Source organism: Miniopterus natalensis, chromosome 14, assembly GCF_054644295.1.
Source record: "Miniopterus natalensis isolate mMinNat1 chromosome 14, mMinNat1.hap1, whole genome shotgun sequence".
NCBI classification, from domain to species: domain Eukaryota; kingdom Metazoa; phylum Chordata; class Mammalia; order Chiroptera; family Miniopteridae; genus Miniopterus; species Miniopterus natalensis.
The window spans coordinates 58,560,849-58,577,633 of NC_142094.1; the positions used below are offsets into that span (position 1 = coordinate 58,560,849).

Sequence of the window (16,785 nt, forward strand, 5' to 3'; positions counted from 1 at the left end):
GGCCTGGCACCCTCCTGGTGAATCATAAAACCACTGCCCCACACCCATGGCAGAGACCAGCACCACACACATCCTAACAAACACACATGCCCTCACCCCCCGCCCCCAGACGTGGGCATTCTTCCAAATTTTCAGATGGAGAAATGGAGCCAAGAGAGAGCAGGACCCTGTGCGGAGCTGCCAGGCAGAGCCAGGCCCAGAGAGCGCGGCGAGGGCCCGCGGTGCCCCTCCCCGCCAGGGCATCCCGACAAGCAGGGTGGGGTCGGTCAGGTGATGCAGACGTGCTGGCGAAGCCCAGCCCCTGTGATTGGCATCACTTAAAGTTTTGCAAACGCTGGACGCAGAGGGGTGGAGCCGAAGGAGCAGAGTTCAGCAGAGGCGAGGGCCAGCGGGAGGGACACAGGAGGGGCAGCTGCTGAGCCGCCAGCCGGCGGGGCTGTTGAGGGACCTGAAAGGGCCAGAAAGAACCACAAACTGAGCAGGGGGCTGAGTCCACAGGGCCCACGGGCGCCTTCAGGGAGTGGAGGTGGACCCAGGCGAGTGCCAAAGGCTCAGGCCTCCCGGGCGTACGTCACAGCTCCCCGCGGATGAGCTCTGGGACTTGAACAAGATGCTAAACTTCTGAGCATCAATTTCTTCGCCTGTGAAAGAAGGTAAACAGCATCCACCTCGGCCTGGTCTGAAGAGCTGAACTACGGTGCGTGTCCCGTAGCAGGCCCCCAACTGATGCTGGCCACTGTGATATCACCGGAGGCCAGGACAACGGCAGCTGATAGCAAAACAGCAGCAGCTGTGTTGACCTCGTGGCCCGGTGCCATCCCGGTTAACCCCACAACTCCAGTACAGGGGGACACGACTACTCCCCACTTTACACAAGGGGAAACTGAGGCTCAAGGACACTAGTTAACACATATGTTGCTAGTTATTTATCGCTGACCAGGTGCCACGTATTGACTCATTTAATCCCCACCACAGCCGTAGGAAGTAGGTACTACGATTATCCCCGTTTTACAGATGGGGGACAGGCAAAGAGAGGTTCGGTAACTGGCTCAAAGGTCACACAGCCAGTAATATGCGGACAGTAGGGTTGAACTCAAGTTCCAAAAGCCAAGCTCTTAGGAGGAAGAAACATACGTCCCCGGATGTCGTGTGAAAGCCGCAAGGAGGGGTGAGGGTGCCGGGAGGAGCAGCCCCCACGGGACCCACCATCCCACAGACCAGCACAGCCCCACAGGCCCGGGCCCCACAGGGCAGGGCAGCCACGTAACCAAACACAGTGTGCCAGCCAGTGCACCCAGCCGCCATGTCTGTGGCCTTGTTTGTCACCACGCAAGCAGGCAGAACTCCGGCCCCACCCAGGGTCCTCGGGCGCCCGGGAGATGCTGCCGAGTGTTTACAGAGGCCCCGGGCCAGGCGCTCGCCCTGCTGATTCCTTCCAGACCAGCCATCTCTAGCCTCCCGAGCGATGACAGGCTGGAGAGAAATGGGCTCGGGCCGGGGCTGCTCTGACCCCACACCACCTGTGGCAGCCTCCCGGCCCCGGGGACCACCCCGAGGAGCAGGCCCACGGCAAAACAGCTGCGACGGAGCCCTGATGCCACAGGCCGCTCTCTGAGTCGGCATCCCCTCTAACGGAGAGGGCGAGAACGCAAGCCCCACGCCAGGCGCGAGAGGACTTACCGCTCCTTCCGGACTCTGACGGCCGTCTGAGCAGACAGCAACGGCCCGACGCACGGGGTTGCAAGGACACCAGCTGCCCGGCTGCCTGGCGGCGGAACTGAGAGGCCTTCGCTTAATCAGATCTCAACTGTTTCACCTGGCCCCGGGCCTTCCACAGCCTCTCCTGCTCTGAATTGACCTCAGAGGTCTTAGCCACCCATTGGTCCAGGGACAATTAAGCTCTCGGTCCAGAGAACTGGACCTCCGTCAAGTCCAAGGCCCCCCCAGACTGCTGACTGCTAGAGGGCCGTTTACCCTCCGCTCTTGGCGCAAACAGCCTCCCCTCCGGCGTGGGCTTCCGTGGGGACGCAGGCCTGTGCAGATTTCCAAGCTGAAGTTTTACAACAGGCTTCTTGGGTCCAGCTTCCAAAACTTTTGGAAACCTTCACGGAGATGGAGGTGGCTGGAGCCACCCGGGGCTGTGCCCGCTCGGGGACACTTGGAGGGGAGCCCCGCTCTGCACCCGTCAAGCTCACGGTCTGCTTTTTATCTCAGAGACCAGGACACGGGAATCAGCTTCAGCCTGTGCTTTCTGGGGACTTAGACCAGGGCAGTTTGGGGTCGTATCCTAATCTCCTGCAGCGTCTCCCTTTGAAAAAGAGACCTGTTTTGCCCTGTCTGATGTGGCTCAGTGGTTGGAGCATTGGCCTGAGAACCAAAGGAACTCAGGTTCGATCCCCAACCCTGGTTGGGGCGTGTGCCGGAGGCAACCAATTTTTGTGTCCCTCTGACATCAATGTTTCTCTCTCTCTCTCCCCCCTCCTCTCTCTTCCACTCTAAAAAAAAATAAATTTTTTTTTAAAAAATCAAGTGAGAATTAAAAGAAAAAGAGATCTAGTTTCTCGACTGACCTCTGGGGAGGGAAGGGCCAGGTCATCCTGCTCTGTATTCCCCTCTGTACACACAGCCCTGTGCCTGGCACAGAGCAGGGGCCCGGAAAATCTCTGTTGACCGATTGCCTGGTGTGTGAGGTCGACAGGCTCTTTGTAGCTTGAGAAGCTCCAGATGCGAGTGCAACCGTCCTCACATCCAATTGCCTGGAGCCAGGGGCCGCGCACAGCTGTTCCTACGCCAGCGAGCCCCGCAGGGGGATTTCGAAACACCGCTCGGACTTCGAGCTCGACCCCGCGCGGACAGTGTGGTTTCACGGGGGCCCCTTGACACTGTAATCACCCCCGAGGAACTGTAACCAGCTGCTGGGAGGAAAGGAAAACACGCGTGCCAGAAAGCCAAGTATGAAGAAGTATTTTAATAGCTTAAACTCGAAGTCACTGTGCTCCCGGTCTGAGGAGATTCCCCAAAGAGGCGACTTTGGCTGTTTGGGGAGCCAGCGTTCACCCTCCTGTGGTCCTAGCCTGTCCCCCGCTGGGTGAAGGCCACGGGGCGCACACCCAGGCCCGGGGCCACCTGGCTCCCGTGGGGCCTTCCTCTCATCTACGCGTCACATCGGCTGCCTTCCCTGGACCAGGACGGGATTCAGCTAAAGGAGGGGACAGATGTTGCCTGTGTGACGGGAACAGTCCAAGCTGGAGGGAAAAGCTCATACATACGATACGGGGGGTCGGGGGGGAGCGGGTCTCTACGAGTTACACTGGTTTTGCCTGCAAACTACGAAGGAGGAACCTGTTGGCCGGGTGCTTCTGCTGAACCGGCAGCCCGGCGGCCGGAAGTCCCGGCGTCCTGTGCCACCAGCCCAGGACGCACGCAGAGTCACTGAGGAGTCTCTGAGGGAAACAGGAGCCCAGCTCACGCTCCGCCTACGGGTCGACCTCCTCGGGAACCACGGTGACCATGACGTCTTCGTTGCCCCTGCGGACGACCATGTTCAGGGTGTTCTCCTTCTTGATGACGTCGCTGACGTCGCTGGCGGAGACCACCGACTGCCCGTTGATGCTGATGATGATGTCATTCTCCTGGAGCCCCCCACTGCAACACAGGGGAGGACACCCGTCACGCCTCCACGCCTCCGTCCAGCTGCCACGGGAGGCGGTCAACGTGGCGGTGACGGCCGCGTGGGTTAGAACCTAAGGGCCCAGAGCAAACAGGGTGGGCGGTGGCTAATAATGTACGTGACTTAGACCGCTAGAGGGTTATATCCTTTTGAGGCTTTCGGACAAACTGTCAGTCGTGTCCTTTTCGGAAATAACTACCAGCACTTGTGTGATCGGTGACAGACTGACCGCAGGGGAGACAAGGGGTGCCACAGTCCCCCGACCACGTACCGTGGCCAAGGCCAACCTTCTTGTAATAGGTGTCACAACTCAGAGAACTGTTCGTACCAGGACGGGGACACTTCCTTTGCGTTGCTGCTGCTGTGACTTTAGATCTTACCTATAACAGCACAAAATAGCCCAGAGGCCACCTAGCTTTTTCTGCAAAGGGCCAGGTAGGAGACGGCTCAGTCCTCACAGGCCTCGCTGTCCTTCTGTCCCAACCACTCAACTCTGCTGTCACAGCCAGAAGCCACCCTAGCCCGTATCTCATCCACCGGGGACGGCTGGGTTCCAGTAAAGCCTTAGGACGGACGCTGACGTTTGACTTGCACACATTTTTCACGTGTCATAAACTGCTACCCTCCTTTAAAAGTTTTTTCAAACATTTAAAAATGCAAAATCTATTCTTAACCTGTGGGTGGCACAAAAGCAGGCCGACCACCAAACCCAGCCCCGGGAGTGTGCTGGCCCCGTCCACCACTTTCCTCTGGATACTGGGTCAGCACAGGTAACACACCCGCTTGCTGGTCGAGCTACTTCTTTCCATCTGACTTAGATGTGGCCTCGTTATTTTTTAGAGGTGTGGACAGGGACAGCCTGACCGATAACAGACGGGGTCGGGGGGGGGAGGGTCCTGATGCCTAGGACAGGACCCCTGCCCGGGGTCTTAGGGACCCTGCTCCTTACACCCCGTTTCCCAGCCAGGCCTGTCCAGGAGACTCTTACGGAGCTGACAGCTCTTCCCACCTGGACGACCCTGAGGGCGGGAAGCCCCTTCTCGCTGGAGCGCCCTAAGCTGAACCAGGTGGAACATCTGATGGGCAGGGCTGACCCAGGACGCCCGACCATTCTGTGCAGGACCCCCAGTCACCTGAGCTGACGTGGCCCCAGGAACCCGCAGGAAATCGGGGAAAGGGAAAATAACTGACTCACGCTTCCGCGGGGGTGTCGGGAATGACTTCGATGATGTACGCTCCTGATAGCACGTCCGGGAAGTCTCGGTGCCGGTCCTTCAGCTCCTTGGCTTTGCTGCTTGAGGGACAAGGCTCGCCTGTTAGCACCCGGGCCCACGCCCTCCCAGCGCAGACCCGGCTCCCACCGCTTCTCCCGCCCAATTCCAACGTAAAGCTCCTCCTCCTGTGCCCGATTCTGCTCTAAATCGCCTGTCTCCTAGACCCAGAGATGGACTGGGCAACAGCAAGGGGCACGCTTATTACTCTTACTCATTTGACTCATTAGCTGATAGCAGCCGCCACCCGAGGAGCGCGTACAGCAGAGCGGCTGGCTGGCTGGGGGCCTCGGCCCTGCCGCTTCCTAACTGTGTGGTCTGGGGCCGTTGCTTGACCTCTCTGTGCCTTGGTTTTGATCAAATGCAAAACAGGGGCAATGCGTTTCCTCCATGACAGGGTTGTTGTGAGAATGAGATGAGATCGTCTGGCTACAGCAGGACGCCCAGTGCCTGGCGCGGTGCGAGCAGGTGGTAAACATGGCTGGCGTCACTGCGGCCAGTGACCACTGCCACCGCCCACTAAGCCAAGCCTTGGCACACTGAATCACCCAGTCCTCACCACACACCCGGACGCCTGTGCCGTTACCTCATCCCAGATGCCAGAAACGGAGGCATTCAGAGGCCAAATCGTTCCCAAACTCACAACCCAGCAAGTCGCAGAGCTCGGACAAGAACTCAGGAGGCCGGAGCCCAGGGCTACACCTTTGTCTCCCAGAGTTCAAGACCAGACTGATGCACATTTAGTCTTGGCTAAGAAAGGTACGAGCATTCGTAATACGTACTTAACCTATACTATGGGTTCACCATTAGTTAACGGGGAATCAATTATAACAATAATATATTAATATCTATATTAGGATGTCCTGTTCTTTGCCGAGTTTACCCACAGTAATTTCAGTGACATCCTTAGTTACCAGGACGCATGGGATTGCATCAGGTTTTTTCATCAAGGGTGAAAAACACCAGCGTGTTACGGGCCTGGCAGCCACATGCCCGACTTCTACCAGCTCGGGGAAAACAAGCCCATCAGTCACCCCGGGCCTGACCACATTCCAGAGCCACAGCCCACATGCAGCCCAACTGACCGGCAGGGTGCTCTGGACACAGGGCGGGGCCGGGCACTCCCGGAATGTGGGTGTCAACAGGACAAGTGGTGGCAGCAAGGCCTGAGGGAGAGTGACCAACACCCCGCTGTTCAGGCCTGCCCGCAAAACGGAAGGCAGAGTCCTCTAGAAGGAAGGACCTGCTCAGAACACAAAAACAAACTGCAAGAGCCTGGTCGGTGGGGCTCAGTGGTTCCTGGAGGTCACAGTTCAACTCCCGGTCAGGGCACAGGCCCGGGTTGTGGGCTTAAACCCCAGGAGAGGGCGTGTAGGAGGCAGCCGATCGATGACTCTCTCTCATCAATGTTTCTATCTCCCTCTCCCTCTCCCCTCCTCTCTCTGTAAAAATCAATAAAAACACATAAATAAATAAAAACCCCAAAAACTGAAAGGTAAAACGGGGGCCAAGGATCACGGCCCCACCGCTCTTTCCTAATGTTAAACTTTAACCAGAGACTGAGATCTCTCAGGGCAGCTCGAGGCCCCTCCTGCAGGGGGCGCCAGGGGGAACCTTCTGAAGTTGAGGTTCATTCAGCTGTAAGACAGACACACATCCTGCTACCCACCTGGATGTGAGCGACATCATGCGGATGCCGATATACTTCTTCTTGGTGATGGCTTTGCCTGGGGGCGCAACAGAAGGACAGCAGAGGTCAGCCCCATTGGGTGGCTATGCCGGGGACACCGTGAGCCATGAGGCTCAGTCCCCCCGCTCGCAGTGGGCAGTCAGGGCCAGGAGGGTGTGTGCTGAATTCTGCCGTGAGCCGTGGTAACTCCTGTCCCTTTAGGTCATGGCTGAAAACCTAGGAGGGGTCCTGGGTTTCTCTTCTCCCCATCCTGACATCTGATAAGGGTTCCGTCTGTCACCTAAGTCCAGAGTGTGGCCCCGTCCCTCCACCCTGGTCTGGGTGACCAGAAGAGCCTCTTAACTGGTCTCCCACTGCCACCCCCTCCCCCTTAGCAGAGCCACCTCGCAGCCCAGAGAGGGACCTTTCAAAGACATCAACCAGATCATGTTCTCCAAGCAGTTAAAGTGCAACCCCAGCCCTCCCGTGGCCATTGTGACCCTGGCTGACTTCCTTCCACATCCACGCGTTCACTGCATCCAGCCGCAAGGCCCCCTCTGGGGTCCTGTGCGCACCACCCTGTGTCCAGTGCGGAGGCCTGGACCCCGCTGGTCCAGGGGCGGACGATCTCCCCCAACATCCTCACCTGCTGGCTCCCTCTCCCCCAGGTCTCCACTTAGGAGGGGTTTCCGGCCGCACTGTCTCCCCGGCTGCCCTTCCCCAGCCCATGTCCCTGCCTCATTTTCTGGGAAGTACTCTTGGTACCTGAAATCATCTCATTTGTCTGTTTACTATCAGCCTCCCCCACCCCCAGGTAGGAGGTAAACATCACGCCTGCAAAGGACCCCAGCCTGACCCCGAGCAGGGGGGTCCCTACACCTCAGTGGAATGAACGGTCCCCCTGAGTCTCAGCTTTCTCATCAGTGACGTGGGACTAACAACCCCACATGACCGGGCAAAGGCATCAATGACCCAAGTGAGTGTTGAGCTGAAATGACGTATAGGAATCACCCAGGGTTGTATTAACCTGTACGAAACGTTCACGGTCATCAGTCAAAAATGGCAACTCTCTACGACCTAATCCCGGGGGCTTCAGGACGTGCGTTCTTTCCCTTCCTGATTAAAAGTCCTGGGGGACCCTCAGGCGTGTGGTTTCCCTGTCCCGAGTCCCCAGTTTCCCTGTCCCGAGCGGCCGCCTTGGGCCTGCATCTCCCACCGGCTGGCTGGCGGGCGGGCTCTCTCGTTACCTTTGGCCTGCCGGTCATGGGACTCGGTTAGGAACTTTTTAATCTTATCAGATGGGATGGCAAAGGAGATCCCGGCTGTCACTTTCAGGGTGTTAATTCCAATCACTTCCCCGTCCTGAAAGGCAAGACAGAAATGGCTCAGGGAATCCACAAAGGTTCACCTGAAGACGAGCTGGGAGCTGGGGAGGGAGAGAGGACAGAGGACCGTCTGAGTGCGGTGGGAGCTGGCAGGAGGGGTCGGGCCGCAGGGGACAGGCCTCGCCGGGGCAGCCCTGAGTCACGCTTGGTAAGGGCGACCCACACGCTGGGCCTTCCTAGGGCCTCCCCACGCTATGAAACCGCCTCAGGCACATAGTTTCAAGATACACATCTGCTCTTTCACGAGGAAAGTTTCCAACAAAACCTCTGAGTGCTTCAGGTGGCTGCCCCCACCCTCCCGCTCCTCCCAACTCCACTCATCTCAGGATTCCTCTGCCGACAGGATGGGCCCACCCGCCTCATTTCCAGAAAATGCAGTTCAGACGGCAGCCTCAGGGCCTCATTTCCTCTGCTCGTCCCCCACCAGCTCTAAGTCACGGAAGATTCCAGCTCACGGGCTGGGCTTTGATTCTAGATAAACCCACAGCTTGGTCCACGCTCCTCAGTCGGAAACAGTCCTGGAACAGCGGGCTCGCCTCACGCCATTCGGCCATTATCCTGAACGCCATTGTTAAGTGGCTTGTTCAACTCAGGCTGACACGGGAAACCGGCCCAGAGAGCATATGAATCACTCCCTGCACACTTCCCGAGGCACGAGGATCCAGCCCCCAACTCCAGGGGACCCTCCGGGAGGCAGTGCCATCCCGGGCCTGGCTGGAGGTGGCCTCGGTTTCGTCACCTGTAACCGAGAGCTGAGCCGGTGACCCCTGAGCTGCACCCTTGTGCCCTGGCTGACAGTCCGGCTCCGAGGCTTCCCTTTGCTGCTCCCGCCTTTGAATACAGGCTGGGTGACGTCTCTGGGAGTGGGGAACTCCTCATTCCAGCCAGGTCTTGAGGGAGGGCTCCCGGCCAAGACAAAGACACGGACACGCCAAGCCAGCTCCTCCCGCAGCCCGGAGGCCTCATCGGAGGTCTTTCTGGGACAGGCCAGGGCTGCTGCCACCTTCCCAATAGGCCGGCTCCTCCGGCTCCTCCCGCTCTGACCCGAATCCCACTGCGTTTCCTTGTAACTGAAGCGCGAGCGTGTCCAGGGACATAACTTCCAGCCTCAACTCCCACATCCCTTACTCCCCCCAAAAAGAAAAGGAGGGTGATTCTTAAGGAGACCAACATTCACAGGTGTCACTTTAAAAGTAGGAATGTGCTGGGCAAGTTCATGTCTGAAAAGAAAGCAAAGGAAAAAGCATAAAAGAAAGGCCTTACCAGGTTCACTAGCGGGCCTCCCGAGTTCCCGTACTGAAATCAAGCAGAAATGAAAAGTTATGAGCTTCTGTCCTTCCTCCCTCCCACCTACCTCCCTGCCCGCAGGCTCCTGAGTGCAGGCTCTTTCCTGGGATTGTTCTTGTCACCCTAATATTTTCTCTGGGGAAAAAAGGGACCTTCACCACTTTCAGAAAGTTTCAGATATGCCATAAATGGTATTTTTTTCTCTCCAAAGCTCAGAGGCCACCGATGAACTCCCTAAAACACCCAGCACAACTTTCTCTTGGCAGCAGCCCGGCTGCCCACCCGGGTTGCCGAAGCCCGGGATTTCCGTCTGCTCAGCCCCCCATTTGTGTGGCCCCCGCTCTGCAGCTGGGCCTAGAAATCCGCATGATTTGCTCTGTTTCCATTACTTCGCACAGAATCACAGAAAAGTTGGGGAATAAAACCTATCAGAGGCAGCGATGCACAGATGGGTCTAATAAATAGATGGGTGTTGGGGGCAACATTGCTTTTTACAAACGTCAACCCTATCGGGAGACAACTGAAAATGTGACTTAGAAAAGATTCCACTAATGAGAGTGTGTGGAGCAACCCCTGGACTCCTCAGACATCGAACAGTGTGGGGGCGATACTTAGGCTGCACCCCAAGGCACAGCGGACACCTCCTGGGCGCCAGGGGAGCATCCCTCCTGCCACAAAGCCACCAAGGCAGCTCCACGAGAGTCTGCTGCCCTGGGAGAGGGGGGCTCCTCCGGGCCGCAGACCTTGGCAAATCTAAAGTCCCCTTCTCTGCAGTCCCTGCAGGTGTCTAAGGACCAAGGGCCAGCCCGGCCTCACCTGCTCTAGGGCTGCAAAGGGAACTAACTCCCGGCTCAGCACCTGAGGACCTGCCCCCACCCTGGTTCCTGAGCCCGCCTGTCCGAGGACCTGCCGGAGCCCGGCAGGCGGCCTGGCTCACGTTGATGATGGCGTCTGTCTGGATGTAGTCCATGTCCGAGTTCCGGAGCCCCAGCTCCTTGCCGCCACGCTGGGTGGTGCTGACGATGCCGGTGGTGACGGTGTTCTGAAGGGAGAAGGGGCTTCCGATGGCGACCACGAACTCCCCCGGCCGCAGCTCCGAGGAGCGGCCGAGCAGCAGCACCGGCAGCTTCCCCTGGAACACAAGGTTGGCGTCGCTCGGTGCACAGAAGGGACGTGCGCACAGGTGTGGCGGTGGCAGGGCCACGCGGGCACCACAGACGCCAGGCCCGGGGAAACCGAGCTTGTCCTCCATCCCCTCCAGGCCCAGGGTGGCGCTTCCCTTCCCACCCATGACAATCAGCGGCGCTGCGGTGAGCGCCGAGGCCACGAGCCAAGGAAAACGTGGGAGGTGGCTGGCGGCCCCCTTGGGGTCTCCGCACGTCTTGGAGCGACGGGCACAGACTCACCATGAAACCTCAGGCCCAGGAGACGGAGGGAGATGCATTTCAGACATGGGGCAAGCTGCCTGGGGTTATCTTAGAGAGCAAAGCCCGGGGAGGACCCTGAGCCCACACCCCCCTGGGGGGCAGGGACAGGCTGGAGCTGCTCCCACGGGCACTTTCTCCTGAGTGCCGGGCAGTCGGGAGACTGAGGGCAGGGATGGCTCTGACTCAGTTGGATGTGTCCTGTGCTAAGAACATACCAACCCGGTGAGGTTGGTATCGGAGCAGCGACGGATGGGGTCGGAGCAGCGAGGCGTCCGGGACCCCCAGACACCAAGACCCAAGAGGTGGGCTCTCTGCTTGTCTGAAAAGGTCCCCCGTCAGCCACCTCTGCTCCCAGCCGGGTGAGGCTGAGTAACAAGCCCAATCCTGGCTGGCCCATGAAGGCTGGGCAGGGCCAGAGCCCCATCAACCCTCCAATCCCACTCGGGATGAAATGAAGCCAGCTCGAGTCACCAGGCCGGAAAGAGCTGGGCGTCCACCAGGGGAGGCCTTGGCCCCCCACCTCCCTTCCTCCCAGAGCCAAGGAGTCCTTGCCTTGTTTTCTGAGTCAACACGAGCAGCTGCCCCAAACAACGTGGGCCAGGCCCTGGCCTCGTGCTAATTGCAGTTTGAGTCCTCATGTCTGTCCACCTCACAAAAGAAAGAAGCCAGGGGGTCCAGAGGGTGGGCTGGGAAGAGCACACCAGCGGTGACTTCAGCATGTCCTCTGCCAAGGACAGAGCAGACACCAGCTAATGGGGGACGTTTAACAGATGAAGAAACTGAGGCTCTGAGCAACTGAATGACTTGAGACAGAGAAGGGACCTAACCCTGGGGCTGTGACCCGGGCCCCAGGCTCTCTCACCCACCACACACAGCTCCTCTCCACGAAGACCCCTCCCCACCCCAATCAGGAAGGGGCTGCCCAGGAAGCTGCGGCCCAGCAGGTCACGGAGGAAGAAAGGGACGTTGGAGGCGGGACCTGAGACCTGAAACTGACTCCGAGAGAGACGCGTGAGAAGGGACGCCCCTCAGGCCAGTTACCGGGGCGCCTGGTAGAGCACTGTGGCCGAGAGCACAGACCTCTGGCCAGGCTGCCGATGAGATCCTGGCCTGAGCTCACAACCACTGGGGCCTCGGTGTTCTCATCTGGAAAATGGGGTCATGTCACACGTCCATTTCATCAGTTAGTCGTGAGAATTAAGTGACTTAAGATCTGAGCAGTGCCTGGCTTGTGGGGTTTTTTTTGGTTGTTTTTTTTTTAATGTTTTAATTGATTTCAGAGAGAGGAAGGAGGAGAGAGAGAGACAGAAACATCAATTGATCAGCTGCCTCCTGCAAGCCCCCTACTGGGATCGAGCCCACAACCTGGGCATGTGTCCTGCCTGGGAATCGAACTGTGACCTCCTTGATCATAGGACGAGGCTCCACCACTGAGTCATGCCGGCCGGGCCCCTGGCTCATTTTAAGCATCATGGGAGTGGGCCAGGTAAGCATCGTATAAGTACTGGGACCTGTGCAGACCCAATGGGGAAACCTCACCAACGAAAATCCCACAAGCCAGTCCGGGCCACCCAGTTGTTCACCCAGGAGAAGGCTGGTGGCACAGGTCTGCCCGGACAGTGACTCTTTGACCTCGGGGTCATGTGAGGCCAGAGTGCCCGGTGCTGCTCTGGAGGGGGCAGGCCTGCAGCCTCACATTCCCCACCACCCCCTGCCACTCCCCAGCGTCCAGGCACTCCAGCCAGCTCAGCACGGCCTGTGGCCTGTTTACCCTGGGGCCAGGCCAGCTGCCCCTGCCAGCAATGACCTCATCCAACAGTCACAGTGCAGCCGGCGGGCGGGGACAGGAGTTAGGGTCCGTGATGGGGGAGGCCCCCGGGGGACATGACTCCTCCTTCAGGGCCTGGGAACAGCCTTTGGGGTTAATTTGAGGGGTGAGCAAGGGGACACCGTGGTGAAGGGTCCTGGGCCGGGTCTGCCTGGCTGCCCAAGATAACAGCTGCTTCTCACCAATTTTCGTGCACGCAACCAAGTTCAAATGCAGAAGGGTGGGCTTGGCCCACGTCAGCTCAGCCACAAGGTGGGAATCCCATCAGAAAGCTCCGAGCAACTCCACCGCCACCCCCCTGTCCCCAGGGCTCCCGGGACTCAGGGTACCTAGGAGGCAGAGGGGGGTCAAGACAGTGTCTCTATAACTCCCCTTCTCCAGCCTGAGCTCAGGCCTAGAGCGAGGGGAAGAGGCGACCACTGAGAGGGAGGGGGTGCAGAGCTGCGAAGGCACAGGGGAGAGACCCCGGGGGCCTGCGCGCTGCTCAGCCACCCCTGCTGGATAGGGCCAGGCCTCCAGGGGATGCCCAGAGAACCCTGTGGGCAAGCGTGGCCCCAGTGCAGCAAAGGTCATCCACACTCAGGTGACCACACGGGCTTGGACAAGGGGACACCAGCAATCCAGCCCAGAGACTCCCAAAGACCAGTCCTGACCAAACAGGAGGAAACACAGGTCACAGGGCAGCACTGATTCCCACCTGTGCAAGCTTTTTTTTTTTTTTAACATGTCTTTATTGATTTCAGAGAGGAAGGGAGAGGGAAAGACAGAGAGAGAAACATCAATGACAGGGTCATTGATCGGCTGCCTCCTGCACGCCCCCGACTGGGGATCGAGCCCACAACCCTGCATGTGCCCTGACCGGGAATCGAACCGTGACCTCCTGGCTCAGAGATCGGTGCTCAACCGCTGAGCCATGCCGGCCAGGCTGTGCAAGCTTTTGTTCACTCAAACGTTTCAGACGATGAAGGACCCGCATTAGAAAAAAGCAGGTAGACGCACAACCAGGGGAGCGGATGCAACACGAAGCCTGAACTGATGCAAAGGGAACGAACCTGACGTCCCAGGTGACAAAGCACTTTCATAACCACCTGAGGAGTTAGAGCATGTTCCCCCCATTTTACAGACGTCGAAGCTGAGGCTCAGAGGAACGACTTCTCACACTGACGAGCAGCTTGGCGGAACACCACGGGCATCCCAGCTCTGAGACCTGCACTCCTGGGACGTGTCGACCCAGGGCTCTAACTGCAGGCGGGGACCTTTGCCACAGAGGGACGGGGACAGAGAGGTGGCCCAGCCAGCTTACGGCTCTCCGTGGAAGTGCCTTTGGGGGGCTGGTTTTAGGGAGGCAGCTGGCCCCACAGCACCAGGCTCCCAGTCAGTTCCATGTCCAAGTGGAGCTGACGCTCAGCCTCCCCTCCCCTCGGGGCCATCTGTCCAGAGCGGCCATACGTTTTGGCCACATTCCTGCGCGGCGACTGAACATTTTCTTCCACAGCTGTCTAGACAGACGCTCCACGGGGGGACTCGGGCAGATGAAAGGCAGATAGGGCTGGAAGTGCACAGCCACGCCCGGCCGGGACCTGCAGACGGGAAACGCCAGCCACCGGTGCCCGGTCTCACCCTGTGCTGCTCTCCACGGCTGGCTCCCCACCACCCACATCAGGGCGTCCCAAGGCTCCGGCTGCAGACACCGACTGGTCTCTGAAGCGGCCCCAGCCACAGCCGTCTTGGAGATGCCAGCCCTTCTCCTAACAGCCACTTCCCACGTCTCGTCTCGTCTCGTCTCGCCATCTCGCTGGAGCCTCGCAGCCTCAGGGCCTGGGGCAGGCCTATGAAGTAGAGGCAGACAGCCTCCCCCACCGGGCAGATGAAGACAGCAGAGCCCCGAGGGGGAGCATGAGGCTGGGGCTCTGTGTCTTGCGTCAGCTGCTCCAAACACTAAGGGGGTTGAGACGCAAGCTCCCAAGTTCCTGCACCAAAGGAGGAAGGCGGGAGAGCTCCTCAGGGGCCAAAACAAAGCTCCCAGGCTCCACATCAGAGCCGAGAGGGAGCCCTCGGCCCCACCCAGCTCAAGACTGGCCCAAGTCCTTCCAGGACAAGGGACATCCCAGTCCTCAAGGTTGTGCTTTTGCTCGTGAGAGGGGGAGCCTGGGAAGCTGGAGGGAATAGGGTCACCTGGGTTGAAATGCACACCTGCCCGCAGCCTGCAAGCTCAGTGATGCTAAATGACATCCTCACGACAGAGCCAACGAGAGTGAGTGAGAACACACGAATCCCCCACTACCTGAGCTGTCAGCCCACTGCCGCCCAGGTCGATGGAGGAAGGGCCGGGAGGGTGTCAGAAGTCCTGGGTGTGGACTCCAGACTCACGCTCATACTAGCCGTAGGCAGGATGCTAATTGTGTGGTCGGTTTAATGCTAAAGCTTGGGGGAGGCTGGTGCCTGCTATGACTGAAGATTCTCTCAACAACCTGTGGGCCCAGCGGCACTGTTCCCACAGACCGCTGCCAACACAGAGCTTTCTCAACTGGCATTCACCAGGCGTCTCAGGAGAGCTGGCACCGTGACCACGAAGGCGGATGAAAGCCACTGTGCCCTCCAGGCTTAACATCTGATGGGTGGAGAGCCACACAGCCACCAGGGCACACGGCACTGAAGAGAGACCAAGTCCCAATGACCACCTCCACGGCCAGCTCGGCCCAGGATCTTCCGGACGGGCTAAACACAGATCAACACTAAAGATGACCCGGGCGTATCATAAGGGTGTTTTCAGCTGCAAGTAACAAAACCCAACCAGAAATGGAATGAATATCCACCTGTTCAAGGGCAGGTGGGGCCAGGGCTGATCACCCCAAAGGCTCAAGGACAAGAGAAGGGGAGGCTCCTTCCTTCCTCTTGTCTGGTCAGCCTGTTCCTGTGGCCACGAGACGGCGATCGTCACGCCAGGCGTCACGCAAAGATGATAATGCCCCGTGGAAGGGAAGACATTTTCTCCCGTGTGTCCCTTCGTAAGAGCAGAGAACCCGAGGGGCCCAGCACATTCCTCCTTGTGGGTCACTGGCCAGCAACAGGGCATAAGGTTGCCCTCGGCCACCCACTGGAGAGAGGATCGTGGCCCGTGATTGCCTAGCAGGCTCAGGAGGTGCCCACATCAGGAAAGGGGTGGACGGGGTGAACCTAAAACCACCCCAGGGCTCTGCCAGCAGGGAGAGGAACTTCGGGGGAAACAGCTCATGAAAGTGGAGATCCTAGTACCTAACAATGCTCAGAAAGGGCTCTAGTGAGTGTGCTCTTTTGTGCAGGTTTTTGGGGGGATGGGGAGGAGGCAAGAGAAGAGGTCTGCTTCAGAGGAAAGCAGTGCCCTCTGAATTTCTGCAGCGGTCAGCAAGACAGTGATCCGCGCAGAGCCATAGGCAAGCCCAGGCCTGGCAAGCATCCCCTACCTGCCTCGGGCTCTGGCATGCCCTTGGCCTTTACAATCAGCCACTCCATGGACACTGTGCCCATTCCCCTCACCAAGGGACCGAGGGTCCCACAGTTCAGTGGTGGCATTACCGGGACCAGAATCCTCTGTGCCCTTGAGATCCTAGGTGCTCCTGTCACCAGCCCACTCTGCCCACTGCCAGATGCTCAGAGCACAGCTGGCGAGTAAGACAGAGCTGCTCTGGGCCCGGACTTGTCCACAGGGGCAGGTGATGGGGGAGGAGACGTCATACAACAGGGTAACGGGGGACTGGAAGGAAAATCAGAAGGGAGGCTGGGCGGAGGAAGCTGAGTTCCTGCCTCCCGGGGCCACGCTGTTCTTCCAGCGTGGAGCTCCCACCATCCTCAGACAGGCCCGGGCTGGGAGTGGGGCAGGCCTGTGCGACACCCCTGCCCTCAGGGCTCCGCGTGGCCTGGGCTCTCGCTGAAGTGAGTCACGACTGCCGGGATCCCCCGGGGAAGAGACGCTGGGGCTGAGCTGAGCAAGGGCCAGGCTGATGGCGTGCTTCTGGCTGCTCTCCAGATCCACCCGGGGCGCTGCAGACTGAAGGCTTAGGCAAAATGCACACGTACACACAGGCACTCACCCCCCCGCATGTGTGCACGCGTGCGCACACACACACGCGAACACAGAAACGCATACACATACACACCACGCACACCCCCGTCACACACACGCACACACTCACATGCACACACCACTCTCACACACACACTCGCGAACACAGAAACGCATACACATACACACCACGCACACCCCCGTCA

General features: G+C 58.9%; 1 protein-coding gene across 2 annotated transcripts in view; it reads right to left on the minus strand.

The window, feature by feature from the left end:
- Nucleotides 1–2,954: 2,954 nt before the first annotated feature.
- HTRA1 (HtrA serine peptidase 1) overlaps nt 2,955–16,785 on the minus strand; it is a 43,936-nt gene continuing 30,105 nt past the window's right edge. The window contains exons 4-9 of one of the 2 annotated variants that reach the window (XM_087824055.1): nt 10,220–10,414; nt 9,259–9,291; nt 7,858–7,972; nt 6,611–6,668; nt 4,866–4,961; nt 2,955–3,645 (exon numbers count right to left, since the gene is read on the minus strand). In XM_087824055.1, coding sequence (XP_087680181.1) covers nt 3,477–3,645; nt 4,866–4,961; nt 6,611–6,668; nt 7,858–7,972; nt 9,259–9,291; nt 10,220–10,414 — 666 coding nt within the window. In that variant the 3' untranslated portion in view covers nt 2,955–3,476. Of the gene's footprint in view, nt 3,646–4,865; nt 4,965–6,610; nt 6,669–7,857; nt 7,973–9,258; nt 9,292–10,219; nt 10,415–16,785 lie in introns of both variants that reach the window. The other variant, XM_087824054.1, reaches the window with a different exon arrangement.